This window comes from Oncorhynchus nerka, linkage group LG5, assembly GCF_034236695.1.
Source record: "Oncorhynchus nerka isolate Pitt River linkage group LG5, Oner_Uvic_2.0, whole genome shotgun sequence".
Lineage (NCBI taxonomy): Eukaryota > Metazoa > Chordata > Actinopteri > Salmoniformes > Salmonidae > Oncorhynchus > Oncorhynchus nerka.
Genome location: NC_088400.1, coordinates 18,006,293 through 18,021,946, shown reverse-complemented (window position 1 = coordinate 18,021,946; position 15,654 = coordinate 18,006,293). Strand labels below are relative to the sequence as shown.

The following is a 15,654-nucleotide window of genomic DNA, read 5'->3' as shown; positions in this document are numbered from 1 at the left end:
TAAGTTTGTGTACTTTTGTCTGTATACTTCTGTTTTTGTGTTACTATGCATCTTTTCTTTTTATCAGTCTGGAGGCTAGTTGAGTCTGGCTGGTCTCATGTCTATCACCTCCAGATAATCTGTTTCCCCTGTAACCTTGATCCAGCCCACGTTCTACTGGGCTGTGCTTCCAGTACAGGACACGTTCTACTGGGCTGTGCTTTCAGTACAGGACACGTTCTACTGGGCTTCCAGTCCACCTGGACCTCTTTAGAGCTATTCTATACTGAACAACAAAATAAACTCAACATCCAACAATTCCACTTAGTTACACTTCATATAAGGAAATCAGTCAATTGAAATACATTCATTAGGCCCTAATCTAAGGATTTCACATGACCGGCTGTGGCTCAGCCATGGGTGGGCCTGGGAGGACATAGGCCAATCTGAGTTCTTCACCACAAAAGGGATTTATTAGAGACAGAAATACTTCTCCATTTCATCAGCTGTCCGGGTGGCTGGTCTCAGACGATTCCGCAGGAGCCGGATTCGAAGGTCATGGGCTGGCATGGTTACACATGGTCTGTGGTTGTGAGGCCGTTTGGACGTACTGATAAATTCTCTAAAACAACGTTAGAGGCAGTTTATAGTAGAGAAATGAGAGCTCTGGTGGACATTCCTGCACTCAGCATGCCAAATGCACACTCCTTCAAAACTTGACACACCTGTGGCATTGTGTTGTGTGACAAAACTGGAGACTTTATAGAGTGTCGTTTTATTAGGCCCAGTACAAGCTGCACCTGTGTAATGATCATGCTGTTAAATCAGCTTCTTGATATGTTACACCTGCCAGGTTATCTTGGCAAAGGAGAAATGCTCACTAACAAATTGTAAACCAATTTGTGCACAACATTTGAGAGAAATAAGCTTTCTGTGCATATGGAACATTTCTGGGATCTTTTATTTCAGCTCATGAACAATGGGACCAACACTACATGTTGCGTTTATATTTTTTTTGTTCAGTATAGATTGAAGCATGATGCTGCAAGGTGGGATCACATTCTGCATGGGGCATATATGAATACTGATGGTACTGAATGAATGCTGACTTAACTGTATATGACAATATGATGCTGTTATAACGTACAGCTCAAACAAAGCATTAGCTACCAAATATCCTTATCATACATCTATTTAACTAAGACCCACAACTGATCTATCATCAGCGTTGACTTCATTTCCTTTGAAAGAATGAGAGCAATTTCCTTTTTAGGAAAAGAAAAGCATTGTTCACCTACTAATGACAGCCATATGTCGGGCAATGCATCCTAAATGTTAGTCCAGAACTCTACAGTAAGCTGCAGCTAGAGGACACGCAGCGCTTCATGCTCACGTGTTAACTTCTGTGCTGAGGAAGCTACAATAGAGGGGAGGCGTGGACCGGTGTGTGTGAGAGGGGTGGCAGTGTTTCAAATTATGCAACAAATTTAACCAACAGAAAGACCCAGACAGCATGTATGAAATCCATGTAGTTTCCTGCTTTCATTTCCTACAGCCAGGACTTCAAATAAAACAACTTAATACAATTATGTTATACCCTAGTTCAGACGGTTTAGCTGATTTATGTTTTAAATAAACACCGGAGATGAAATATAGCTTACATGTTATCGATCTAAGCCAACCTCATCTGCTTTGCCCCACAGCTGCACACGCGTCAACACGCGCTTTACTGCTGGGACTTGTTTAGGGTGTATTAGCTAGGTTTCCATCCAAACTAGGTTTGACTTTTCTCAATAGCTAGGTTTCCATCCAAACTAGGTTTGACTTTTCTCAATAGCTAGATTTACATCCAATTGGCGACATATTTTCATGTGAATATTCTAAAATCAGAGATGTGTTTCTATCAAAACGAACTGTTGCCGGTAAAAAGCTGTGCCTGGTGACATACTGCACATAAAAATACCTGTTGCGGATAAATTCCCTTGTACCGAATAAAACAAATACAAAGTTAAATGCGATGGAAACCCATTTAACTCTACTGATGATTTTGTCACAAACAAATGTTGCGTCAGAGAGTAGTGAATTTGTCCACCCTGGTCGTGGCACGGGCGATCTAGCCTAAAGCGTGCACTCGCAGATACAGCGCAATATTATTTTTATTTGTCAAATGGCTGCCAAGCATCGATTATCATGTCATCAGAATAGGACCCATGATATTTATTGGAGAGGAGCATCAAGATCACCACTGTGCTCTTTCACCACCCTGTGAAGTTCATTACTTATTTCATCTGTAGCCTATAAACTGCATGCTTCTCCGAGTCATCTCCGAGTCAATATAATCACGTGACTCCAATATGTTATATCAATATTTGCACATAGGATTCACTGCCATTTCTTGCATAATTCATTTTATCGACACAAAAAGATTCTGCATTGTCTAGCGTATTATGTCTGCAATTGGAAATTGTACTGACAAATTTGCTGGTTCCATCACGCCATTTTTTATCCGACGTTACTCGCATAAAAACTTTGGATGGAAACATAGTTATAGTTGGTTAGGCAGTTTCTGATTAGATTAGGCTAATGTTGGAGGGATGGCGCTATAGGGGAGAGACTGTAGGCTACATACATTAACTGGGTCAGAATATGCTGGGGCAACAGACTAGTAATTAGAACATGCATACGTTACATACTAGAAGCACAGTCGTGGGTGTTTATTTACATCTGAAAATGAAAGCCAACCAGCAGTAGCAATAAATCCTTTGATTTAAGAGAGCACACCAGATTATTTTATGTGTATATATATATATATATATTATATACACACACACACACACACACAGCTTTCTGGCATAGTTTGAAAATAGGAACCACATGAGGAAGCATGAGGCAACAACAATAACATGACAGAACTCAAGTTGAGGTTTTGTCCTTTTTGTTTATTTATTTTGAACTTTGATAAAATGTCAGTTCCTCCTCCACAGACAGACGCATGTAGGAGCCTGTCCAACCTTTGACCAGGCTCAGACAGGGGGACCCCTCATAGGCCTAGCAGCCCCTCCAAAATAGAGTTATTGTTTTTTTTAAACAACGCAGCAACTCTGCCGTCCCAACCAATCTCGCCGTCCCAACCAATCCCGCCGTCCCTGTAAGTTTCATGTCAAATCTGGAACATTTCCCTCCTTTAAAAAAAATTACAAGTACCGTTGACTTATGTACAAATCAAAAACTGTCCAACAAAGTTACAAACTGATTGCTTCTTCCAAGCCATTGAAGTATTATGCGTTTAATACACAGCTTCATGTCTTTCTAACTCAGGGATCAACACGTCTCCTTTCTCTTTTGGGGAGATTCCTAAAAAAAAAAAGTAAAAAAAAAAAAGGATGTTGAAGAAGGTGAATATGTGACGCATGCTGGTCGTAAAGGACCAATCAGACGTCAGAACTGAACAGAAGATACAACAGCTCTCTCCACAGGAGGCAACGAGCTACTGCTCAGATGTCCATCTCAAACTGGCTGTCATCTAGAGGGAAAGAGGAGAAAAGAGAGACAATTAACAAAACTGTCGTTACTTGCATCTGTACACTAAGTCCTAACCACACCCATAATAACGGATTGACTGGGGGGGGGGGGGGGGGCAGTGTTGTGTTCATGTTTCTTATCAACTTCGTGTTTCTGTCAACTCCAGACAGGAGAGACAAATCTCCCAGAGCAGACACAATCCCCTAACCCAATCCAGCCACCTCCCCCTCCCCTCCTCTTAACCCCTCTGTCTGTCTGGGGGGCACTAGTTGCAGACAGTGTCACTAAGTATCAGGTTGGTTATCTGTGCTGAGTTAGTTGAGGTCAGGCCAGCACAAGGACACTAGATAACCAGTTAAATAGAGCTTGTTGTTTCAACAGCAGAGAGGGTGTGGCCAGAGGTTTGACTGCATCTGCTATTGGTTACGAGATGACTGGTGGAGAAGGCACACCATCCTCGATTGCTTTCTTTCTCTCAGGCAGAAAGAGGGGGGTCAATCTCTAGCGCTCTCCCCTCTCTGCTTTCTCCCTTCTCTCTGTCCCTCTCTCTCTCTACTTAACTAGCCTACAGGTCACCATCATAGTACAGTGTGTGTTTTCAACCCCCAAAACAAAAGCGTACCCTATGACAACGATAGACAGCTGATAGTAGAGACATCTTCAGCCAAGTAACATAAGATACACAGAGATAGTTGCCGTTTTGGATAGGAGAACATTATACAATGTTCTATGGGCAATTCCACGATAACGGAATTGCACCGAGACTTAAAATATATGCCAAACAAAATCCATTGATTTCAAGTTTAACAAACCATACAACTTTATGATGCTTTTAACAATTTAAAACAGAACATTTTCCAAAAACACATTTACTGGAAGAACTGTGCAGATGCAAAGTTTGGTAACAGAATTACAGTAAAATCTCCCTCAGTTTGTGTCCACATTTTCCAAAAACCCCAACGATTCAACGAAGTCTGCAGAAAGAATGGGGTGTCAGCTATGACATCAGAGTTTGAAATATATATATTTGGGTAAGTGAAGTGGATTTACACCCGGTAACGTAATTGCGGTGCCAAAATCACATCATGGGTCCCTGATCTGTACTACACAGAAATGCCTAATTATGGAAATGAAGGTCATTTTCTTCATGGTGATGCATCCTAAATTGGTACACAAAAAAGGTAGAAATATGCAATATCCTCTTTTGCATATTTGGGTATTACTCTACACACTATTCTTTTACATGAGCTCTGCCACTTAACAAGACCAAATCTGTACTGAACTACACTGCTTTTCTTTACTGAACTCTACAGAACTATGCACTGCTTTACTGAACTCTACAGAACTATGCACTGCTTTACTGTACTCTACAGAACTATGCACTGCTTTACTGAACTCTACAGAACTATGCACTGCTTTACTGAACTATGCACTGCTTTACTGAACTATGCACTGCTTTACTGTACTCTACAGAACTATGCACTGCTTTACTGTACTCTACAGAACTATGCACTGCTTTACTGTACTCTACAGAACTATGCACTGCTTTACTGAACTCTACAGAACTATGCACTGCTTTACTGAACTCTACAGAACTATGCACTGCTTTACTGAACTCTACAGAACTATGCACTGCTTTACTGTACTCTACAGAACTATGCACTGCTTTACTGAACTCTACAGAACTATGCACTGCTTTACTGAACTCTACAGAACTATGCACTGCTTTACTGAACTATGCACTGCTTTACTGTACTCTACAGAACTATGCACTGCTTTACTGAACTCTACAGAACTATGCACTGCTTTACTGAACTATGCACTGCTTTACTGAACTATGCACTGCTTTACAGAACTATGCACTGCTTTACTGAACTCTACAGAACTATGCACTGCTTTACTGAACTCTACAGAACTATGCACTGCTTTACTGAACTCTACAGAACTATGCACTGCTTTACTGAACTCTACAGAACTATGCACTGCTTTACTGAACTATGCACTGCTTTACTGTACTCTACAGAACTATGCACTGCTTTGCTGAACTCTACAGAACTATGCACTGCTTTACTGAACTCTACAGAACTATGCACTGCTTTACTGAACTATGCACTGCTTTACTGAACTTTACAGAACTATTCACTGCTTTACTGAACTCTACAGAACTATGCACTGCTTTACTGTACTCTACAGAACTATGCACTGCTTTGCTGAACTCTACAGAACTATGCACTGCTTTACTGAACTCTACAGAACTATGCACTGCTTTACTGAACTATGCACTGCTTTACTGAACTATGCACTGCTTTACTGAGCTATGCACTGCTTTACTGAACTTTACAGAACTATTCACTGCTTTACTGAACTCTACAGAACTATGCACTGCTTTACTGAACTATGCACTGCTTTACTGAACTATGCACTGCTTTACTGAACTATGCACTGCTTTACTGAACTATGCACTGCTTTACTGAACTATGCACTACTTTACTGAACTATGCACTACTTTACTGAACTCTACAGAACTATGCACTGCTTTACTGTACTCTACAGAACTATGCACTACTTTACTGAACTCTACAGAACTATGCACTGCTTTACTGTACTCTACAGAACTATGCACTACTTTACTGAACTCTACAGAACTATGCACTGCTTTACTGTACTCTGCTGTGAGAACAGAATTATGTTATAATGCTGTAATTGCATCAAATGGTTGTTTTATGCAACAGAATAGAGGGTTCTTATAACTCCATTGTGTCTGTGTGAACTGAAAGTGGGCCTCAGGGGGATTTAACACTGACAGGAGATGTACATGGTGAAGCCCCAAAATTGCCCTCGCTAGAAGTCTGTGTTTCAGACATAAGGAAGTGGATGGCTGCAAACTTTCTACTTTTAAACTCGGACAAAACAGAGATGCTTGTTCTAGGTCCCAAGAAACAAAGAGATCTTCTGTTGAATCTGACAATTAATCTTGATGGTTGTACAGTCGTCTCAAATAAAACTGAAGGACCTCGGCGTTACTCTGGACCCTGATCTCTCTTTTGACGAACATATCAAGACTGTTTCAAGGAGAGCTTTTTTTCCATCTACGTAACATTGCAAAAATCAGAAACTTTCTGTCCAAAAATGATGCAGAAAAATTAATCCATGCTTTTGTTACTTCTACTAGGTTGGACTACTGCAATGCTCTACTTTCCGGCTACCCGGATAAAGCACTAAATAAACTTAATTTAGTGCTAAATACGGCTGCTAGAATCCTGACTAGAACCAAGAAATTTGATCATATTACTCCAGTGCTAGCCTCCCTACACTGGCTTCCTGTTAAGGCAAAGGCTAATTGCAAGGTTTTACTGCTAACCTACAAAGCATTACATTGGCTTGCTCCTACCCATCCTGCCGTACATACCTACACGTACGCTACAGTCACAAGACGCAGGCCTCCTAATTGTACCAAGAATTTCTAAGCAAACAGCTGGAGGCAGGGCTTTCTCCTATAGAGCTTCATTTTTATGGAATGGTCTGCCTACCCATGTGAGAGACGCAGACTCGGTCTCTACCTTTAAGTCTTTATTGAAGATTCATCTCTTCAGTAGGTCAAATGGTTGAGTGTAGTCTGGCCCAGGAGTGTGAAGGTGAAAGGAAAGGCTATGGAGCAACGAACCACCCTTGCTGTCTCTGCCTGGCCGGATCCCCTCTCTCCACTGGGATTCTCTGCCTCAAACCCTATTACAGGGGCTGAGTCACTGGCGCTCAACCATGCCGTCCCTAGGAGGGGTGCGTCACTTGAGTGGGTTGAGTCGCTGGCGTGGTCTTCCTGCCTGGGTTGGCGCCTCCCCTTGGGTTGTGCCGTGGCGGAGATCTTTGTGGGCTATACTCGGCCTTGTCTCAGGATGGTAAGTTGGTGGTTGAAGATATCCCTCTAGTGGTGTGGGGCTGTGCTTTGGCAAAGTGGGTGGGGTTATATCCTGCCTGTTTGGCCCTGTCCGGGGGCATCATCGGATGGGGCCACAGTGTCTCCTGACCACTCCTGTCTCAGCCTCCAGTATTTATGCTGCAATAGTTTGTGTGTCGGGGGGCTAGGGTCAGTCTGTTGTATCTGGAGTACTTCTCCAGTGTCCTGTGTGAATTTAAGTATGCTCTCTCTCTCCCCCTCTCTCTCTCTCTCTCTCTCAGAGGACCTGAGCCCTAGGACCATGCTTCAGGACTACCTGGCATGATGACTACTTGCTGTCCCAAGTCCACCTGGCCGTGCAGCTGCTCCAGTTTAAACTGTTCTGCCTGCGGCTATGGAACCCTGGCCTGGTCACCGGACGTGCTACCTGTCCCAGACCTGCTGTTTTCAACTCTCTAGAGACAGCAGGAGCGGTAGAGATACTCTCAATGATTGTCTATGAAAAGCCAACTGACATTTACTCCTGAGGTGCTGACTTGTTGCACCCTCGACAACTACTGTGATTATTATTATTTGACCATGCTGGTCATTTATGAAAATTTGAACATCTTGGCCATGTTTTGTTATAATCTCCACCCGGCACAGCCAGAAGAGGACTGGCCATCCCTCAGAGCCTGGTTTCTCTCTAGGTTTCTTCCTAGGTTCTGGCCTATCTAGGGAGTTTTTCCTAGCCACCGTGCTTCTACACCTGCATTGCTTGCGGTTTGGGGTTTTAGGCTGGGTTTCTGTACAGCACTTTGATATATCAGCTGATGTAAGGGATATATAAATACATTTGAATTGATGTACGATGTCTTTGGGTGATACCGCATTCCAGAGCATGAGTTAAATGTTTCTGTACTGGGGTGCCGGGGGAAGATGGCGCCAGTATGGAGTTGGGGGGCCAGACCCTGGTCTCTACACAATGACGACAGTTCTTACAGCAGATATCGTCTGTGAATTATAAGTATCTTTCATACAAATGTTAACCTTGTGACCCATTCCATACATCTGTTGTTCGGTCTTGTAGACTGAAGGAGGATGGACTTGGCTATAAAATGCTGAGTCTCAAACCAGCTCATTGAGTTCTCAGTGATCACCTCCAGGGGTGATTACCGACCAGCTCCATTATGTGCAGTAAACCAGCTGGTTGAGTTCTCAGCGATCACCTCCAGGGGTGATATAAAATGCTGTGTCTCAAACCAGCTCATTGAGTTCTCAGTGACCACCTCCAGGGGTGATTACCGACCAGTTCCATTACTGCACTAATCAAATAATACAGTTTGATTGATTTGCAGAAATCTAAAAGTCTCTCCTTTTGATTACAATCATTCCACCACACTGCTGTACAGTCCAAATTTGTGAACCCAACTGTTCTTTGTGACTACTATAATTATCCATTATAACCAAATCTGTTACAGGAACAGCAGCAGGCGACAATGCCTGACAGGAACAGCAGCAGGTGACAATGCCTGACAGGAACAGCAGCAGGCGACAATGCCTGACAGGAACAGCAGCAGGCGACAATGCCTGACAGGAACAGCAGCAGGCGACAATGCCTGACAGGAACAGCAGCAGGCGACAATGCCTGACAGGAAGAGCAGCAGGCGACAATGCCTGACAGGAACAGCAGCAGGCGACAATGCCTGACAGGAACAGCAGCAGGTGACGATGCCTGACAGGAACAGCAGCAGGTGACGATGCCTGACATGGTATCAAGGGTTTTGCACAATAACACAGATGTTGATACTGCGTGCGTACACACACACACGTCTGTTAAGAATATTTAACAAGGTTACACTGTACACACAAAAAGTTAGCCTACGATTCACAAAGATGGGAATAAATTGGCAACAATGTGCATGGATAGCAGGCAACACTAGGTTCCATAACATTTACATTTTACATTTACATTTAAGTCATTTAGCAGACGCTCTTATCCAGAGCGACTTACAAATTGGTGCATTCACCTTATGACATCCAGTGGAACAGTAGTGCATCTAAATCTTTTAGGGGGGATTACTTTATCCTATCCTAGGTATTCCTTAAAGAGGTGGGGTTTCAGGTGTCTCCGGAAGGTGGTGATTGACTCCGCTGTCCTGGCGTCGTGAGGGAGTTTGTTCCACCATTGGGGGGCCAGAGCAGCGAACAGTTTTGACTGGGCTGAGCGGGAACTGTACTTCCTCAGTGGTAGGGAGGCGAGCAGGCCAGAGGTGGATGAACGCAGTGCCCTTGTTTGGGTGTAGGGCCTGATCAGAGCCTGGAGGTACTGAGGTGCCGTTCCCCTCACAGCTCCGTAGGCAAGCACCATGGTCTTGTAGCGGATGCGAGCTTCAACTGGAAGCCAGTGGAGAGAGCGGAGGAGCGGGGTGACGTGAGAGAACTTGGGAAGGTTGAACACCAGACGGGCTGCGGCGTTCTGGATGAGTTGTAGGGGTTTAATGGCACAGGCAGGGAGCCCAGCCAACAGCGAGTTGCAGTAATCCAGACGGGAGATGACAAGTGCCTGGATTAGGACCTGCGCCGCTTCCTGTGTGAGGCAGGGTCGTACTCTGCGGATGTTGTAGAGCATGAACCTACAGGAACGGGCCACCGCCTTGATGTTAGTTGAGAACTTTAGTTTGTTCGGCTAGGCCGGCTAACTAAAGTTAACGACAAAAGAACAAAGCCACATACATGTCAACATTATCATGTAGGTTGTTTAATGGAAATAAAAAGTAGGGTAGAGCTAGCAGCAGGTTACACCAGTTTTTACATACCACGTCCTCTTTGAGCTCCGTGTGTGTGTGTGTGTGTACGTACACGGGTTCATATGCAAGTTTGTCAGTGTGCATGTCTGTACAGAATGTGTGTGTGTTTACATACCGTACGCATCGTCTCGTGTGTTTACATACCGTACGCATCGTCTTGTGTGTTTACATACCATATGCATGCCTAGTGTGTGCATACTCCTACCTGCCAAGTCCTTCTCCTCCTCCAGCTCCTCTTTTAGTTCCTGTAGTTTGCCCAGAGGGTGCAGAGCGGGTACAGTCACCCCAGGGATCTGCGGCAGGCAGCAGGGGGGGGTGCGGGCGATGGGAGAGTTCCGACAGTCCAGGAGGAACTTCCTGTCATAGATTATGCGTGTTCCTGTCAGAGGTGGGGGGGGGGGGGGGGGGGGGGGTCAGTTGACTTGCCAGTGAAGGGAACTGCACCATGTTGACCAAAGCATTGTGGTAAAACACGTGTAAATGGACTCATGTACCATAAATCTGTTAGAGGGACTAGTGGTCTACAAAATGGAGGCTTTAGTTCCTGATTTATCTAATCTGGTCCTTGAAAACTTGCCATGAAATGTCTGATGTCAAAACAACAAATACAAGAGAGTAATAAGTCCCTGACAGGGCAGAGGGAGAGATGTATCTGGAAGGAACTGAGAGTCCACCCCTCCCTGGCCTCAGGGTCAAGGCTGTTGGATGCATTCCAAAACACACACACCCTGTTCTCAGCCCAACGAGAGGGAGGATACAGAGGGGTGGTCGGTGGGTTGGCAGTAGTGTAGCACAGCAACATGTTATCCTAGAACCAGAAATTGGTGACAGAAGGCAGACTAGAACCAAACACACATAACTCTGTTGCCTGCACCGTGTAGTACAATTCAGATGTGTGCTGTGGTCACCAGCAGAGTTTCCTCTACATTCTGTTTGCTTAGGGGGGGCTGACGAGGCATCTTGTGGTGATACCCAATTCCTGAGGTGTTGAGGAAAACACCTTGGTTGTTCTGGAACCAAATATCATCTTCTCCTCCCCTAGACTATTAGGCATACGTAAAGGAACATTTGACTTGCTACTCCATAATGTGTTGGGATGTCTACAGTAGAGACTGGTTGGTAAACAACTGGGCTCTGACAGGTTGCTGACAGACTGATGTCATCCTTTAATTGCAATGGAATATTGATAAACAGCCGCTAGATATATCATACTGAAGTTTGACCTGAACCACTGTGTACTAGATTAACTCGTTAGCAGACTGACAGAACATTTGATAAACAGCCGTTAGATGAGAATCATCCAATGTTTTGGTGTCTACTAGTGAAGTCTGCCCTGGACAGGGTTAAAACAGAGGAGCAGTGCAGTATTTAGAATTAGTACAGCATGCTGGAGTTAAAACTGTTTTGCACTTTAGCAGTTCTATTTCCACACACACTATAGAAACCTCTGCCAGTTGAGCACCCTATCCTGAACAAAAGGGGAGGGGAAGGAGTGTGTGTGTGTGAGGGTACATTGGGGCAGGAAATCAGGGAGAATTATACAGAGAGAGCAGGCCAGCCAGCAACTAAACTATAGTGCCCTGGCTATGAGTTATGCAGAAGAGGCCCAGCTCTGTGGCCAATCTCTTTGTCCACAGGAAACGTACCACATCCCATGTAATGCGCCTCATTCTGTTTTGTGGCAATGGGACAACACCATCCCTCATTACATTACAACAGGGAGTGGAGTTGGTACATGATTGGCCGAGGGACCGGAAGAGTCTCTCCATATCATGTGCATGCTTGTTGTGCTCACATCAGCAGTTAGTCGCAGAAAATGTACTTCTGGTTTTAGAGACATAGTGTCAAACTGTTCTAGACCATCTGTTGTAAGGCATCAATGAAGAATCCCCAATAAGCAGTGTAATGACAGTAACAGCTGTTATAGCCATGTTATAACAACTTCTTCAAGTGCATAACTAAGTTGTTCTGGTCTGGCCATGCCTTCCACAACACATAAGAGTCGTGAAGGATCCATAGAGGGCCTGAAACTACACTGCTTTCTGCTCTCCTCAGCTAAATCACACATTGCACCACTCCCTCCAGGTTTCCTCCCACATGTCCTAACTTCAACCATTCTTAGAAAGGCCTATTTGCACACCATTTATGCTTCCCAATCCCTCCCCCTTTTTCTCCCTCGCTCCAAGTCTACCTCTCTCACCCTCTCTCTCTACTTGGCTGGAACACAATGTTCCCTACAGTATTCCTGAAATGCACCAGGGCAGCTGCGGGTCACACAGAGGGGATGTCTCCTCTCCTTCCCAATCAGCCCTGAATCTGGCCCCGCCCACCCGTAGGTCATAGTTTAAGTAGAGCTTGTTGTCCACCAGTATTTTTCCGCTTCAGAACGTTGCACAGGCCAAATTTGACAACCATAACTCCCATCACTATGGCTACTTCGCTTGAATAATGTGCCATGGTTTTCTGATATGTTGCAGATCCCAAAGAACAAAACATCGGTCTCTAAGCTAAAACTACATTTGGCCCAGTCAAACTTAATTAGGAATTGGTTCCCAACATAGCACCTTACATGAGTGTTGTTGTGAATGGGAATTGCAGCAGCCAGCTGTCTGGTAAGCGAGTTTGCACAGGTCTGAGCTGTGTGTAGTAAACAGACAGTACCGAATCCGACCACCAGACTGCACGTAAGCAGCCATGAGGTTGAACCAATGAGCGTGAACAAGTAAACCTAGTTTTTTCCCCACATCCTGAAAAATGCATTTTTTATTTTCATCTGTCAATAAGAACAGCTTTACCAGTAAATGAAGAGTGACCGCTGTATTAAAAAGACTGGAGGCAATAATATGAATGAAGTTGCATTTAAAACATCACATAGCAAGCATACACAATTTCCAACAAACAGTACATACAGTACGCTACAAGTCAAACAGACAGACCACAGTACACTACAAGTCAAACAGACAGATAGCTAGACTAGTTTTAGCCAGCTAAGCGCGTGGCGCGCATGTATTATGCACGACCAAAATAAAGTCGCGAGACTAAGGGTTGAGTAACGTTGATGAGTGGTTACAAGATTTGGGTAAGTAAATGTACTTTTCAAAACAGCTATACATAACGTGAACATGTTATTTCCTTGCATAACCTTAGACAAGTTAGCTAGTTTAGTTCCCCTTTTCCCACGACATAACGTTGGTTTTCTAGCTGTAATTTGTTTTGGCTGGCTAAAGTTAGCTAAATTATCCCTGGTACAAAACGTGTTGTACGTGGTTGATCATAAACAAGCAAAACATCCGGCTCCTTGCTCTTACCCCCGGGCGTTGTGGAGAAGAGAGTACCCCCGGGAGTCTGACTGTAGCAGTCTGGGAGCTGAGACCAGTCTTTCAGGGTGAGAACCCGGGTAGGGATTGGGCAACTCTTCGCCTGCTGAGAGTTGGTTGTCATCCTGAGTTTGTTTGGGTTCTTCTGATCAACCGCAGAAAGATGCTTCGTGTGAAGATCGGCTGATCTTACAAATTCAATTGTTTACCAAAAAAGAAAATCTCCCAAGTAATTTGCTAACAAGATCCAAAACAATTCAAATTTAGTTAAAATGTGCTAACAAAATAAAACAGACGGAATCGATTGCAGTTCAGGGCGAACGATTTTGTTGCCAGATAAGTATCGCTGTCAGGTCATCCAGCTAGAGAGACGAACTGGGGGATGTTGAACGTGTTCGCCTGCATTTAATAACTACCAGGGTGACTCTGGTCATGTGACGCGTTGTGATTGCAAGAACATGATCTCCACGACGAAGGGCGACTGGCTCCTCAATCATATACTAGTTCCGCCTGTGAAGGGTGGATCATAGTGTAGGGCTGTCAAAACGGAGTGATGTGATCCTTTTGATGCATAAATAATCAAGTGGATCTAATCTGAAGCGATGGTGTAAACAAGTCCCAACTTGTTTTACTTGACAACAATGGCAAAAGCAAATACATTATTCAGCAGAAACACCAAGAATGAACTGATCCACATCAACTCACCACATTCTGATAATGTACCTACCAGAATATGACTGAGCCCAGCCATTGAAGTTATGACATCACTAAATGGATCCGTCTGTGCATTGATTCCACTCTGAACAACATTCCCATGTGATCTGATTAACAATATGTACACAGGCTGGGTATATTGTACATTCATGCCTGCACAATAAACTTCTCACCCCAGTGAGATATATTTAATTGGTATACAGTAATGATTGTTTTACAATACATGTCATGGGAACAGGAAATGTGCTACTGTTTGACAGAGGTCTTCTGACCCATTGAACAGAACGGTCATCATAACTCAGTTTCACCCCAAACTGTTAACTAACACGGTTCCCGAAACGGTGAACTAACACACACGACCTCGCATGCCTCACATCTTCCTTGTTGCCTCAGGCATACATCAATCTGTCTCCAAGCCCCCAGCTGTCAGGCTCCCACAGCATTAGATCATCTGTTTATCACGGAGAAGGAAATCCCAGGTAGTTCGTTTCTCCAGACGTGAGTAGCTAGTTTATGTAGTGGGACGTGACCAACGTCTAATTTTCAGGGTAAATAGCTAGAGGCAGGTTGATTTGTTGCTAAATGACGTTGATGTCATTGCGTGATAACGTAAAACTGCGTAATTATGTAGAATACACAATAACGTTACTCAAATTGACTGGCCATCTCGACAAAAAATATGATTTGACATTTGTTCAGGTACAGACTCCCACTCCTTTCTGTACAATTTTGATTGAGACATGTTGATTGATGTTGTAAGTTCTGTTCAAGATCAAATATTCGTGACCAACTATATTCATTGGGTTTGGCTCGTCGAACCCGAACCTCTGCTGCTGCAGTCAGCCAACAATGATTTGCAATTTGCTGCTGGCGTCACTCACAATGCACTTTTGCAGCCAGGCAGGTGTGTTGGGACTGAGTGTGACAGAGAACATCGTTTTGTCTCATTTAGAGGGGAAATGCGTGCATTTTAGCATTTGAGTCACTTTTCAAAAGTTGCTAAAAGTTCCAAATACAATTTTAAAAGTAGCTACATTTGTTGCTAGGTGCTGTTTGAAAAAAAAGTTGCCAGAGTAGTCTGAAAAGTTGCTAAATTTAGCAGCTAAATTGGCAACGCGTGTGGTTCCTGAATCATTATAATAAGATTTTTTTCAGGGTGAATACAATTGCACTAAAATTGTTTATTTTTTGTATTATTTAGATTTTTTTGTATGTTTGAGTATTTTCTTGTTAATACATGTGTTTTGTTAGACATGTTTGATGTAGCTGTCAGTTGATTTTTGTATTATGAATAATATTTTTTTTAAAATAATAATAATAAAGCGTGAGGCTCCATTCGTCAATATGTCCACGCGAGAATACAGCGATACAAACTGACTTTTTGTATGGCGCTCTATGCGTATCGGATTTGGTCAACAACAAAATGTAATTAGATGCT

At 43.7% G+C, this 15,654-nt stretch overlaps 1 protein-coding gene across 1 annotated transcript; it reads right to left on the bottom strand.

Moving 5' to 3' along the window:
- Positions 1 to 2,897: 2,897 nt before the first annotated feature.
- LOC115124641 (eukaryotic translation initiation factor 4E-binding protein 3-like) lies at positions 2,898 to 13,910 on the bottom strand. Its single transcript, XM_029654067.2, has 3 exons — positions 13,494 to 13,910; positions 10,391 to 10,564; positions 2,898 to 3,502 (listed from the first exon to the last, which is right to left on the bottom strand). The coding sequence occupies exons 1-3, from the start codon at positions 13,624 to 13,626 to the stop codon at positions 3,474 to 3,476; spliced, it is 336 nt and encodes a 111-aa protein (XP_029509927.1). The 5' UTR covers positions 13,627 to 13,910; the 3' UTR covers positions 2,898 to 3,473.
- Positions 13,911 to 15,654: the final 1,744 nt, after the last annotated feature.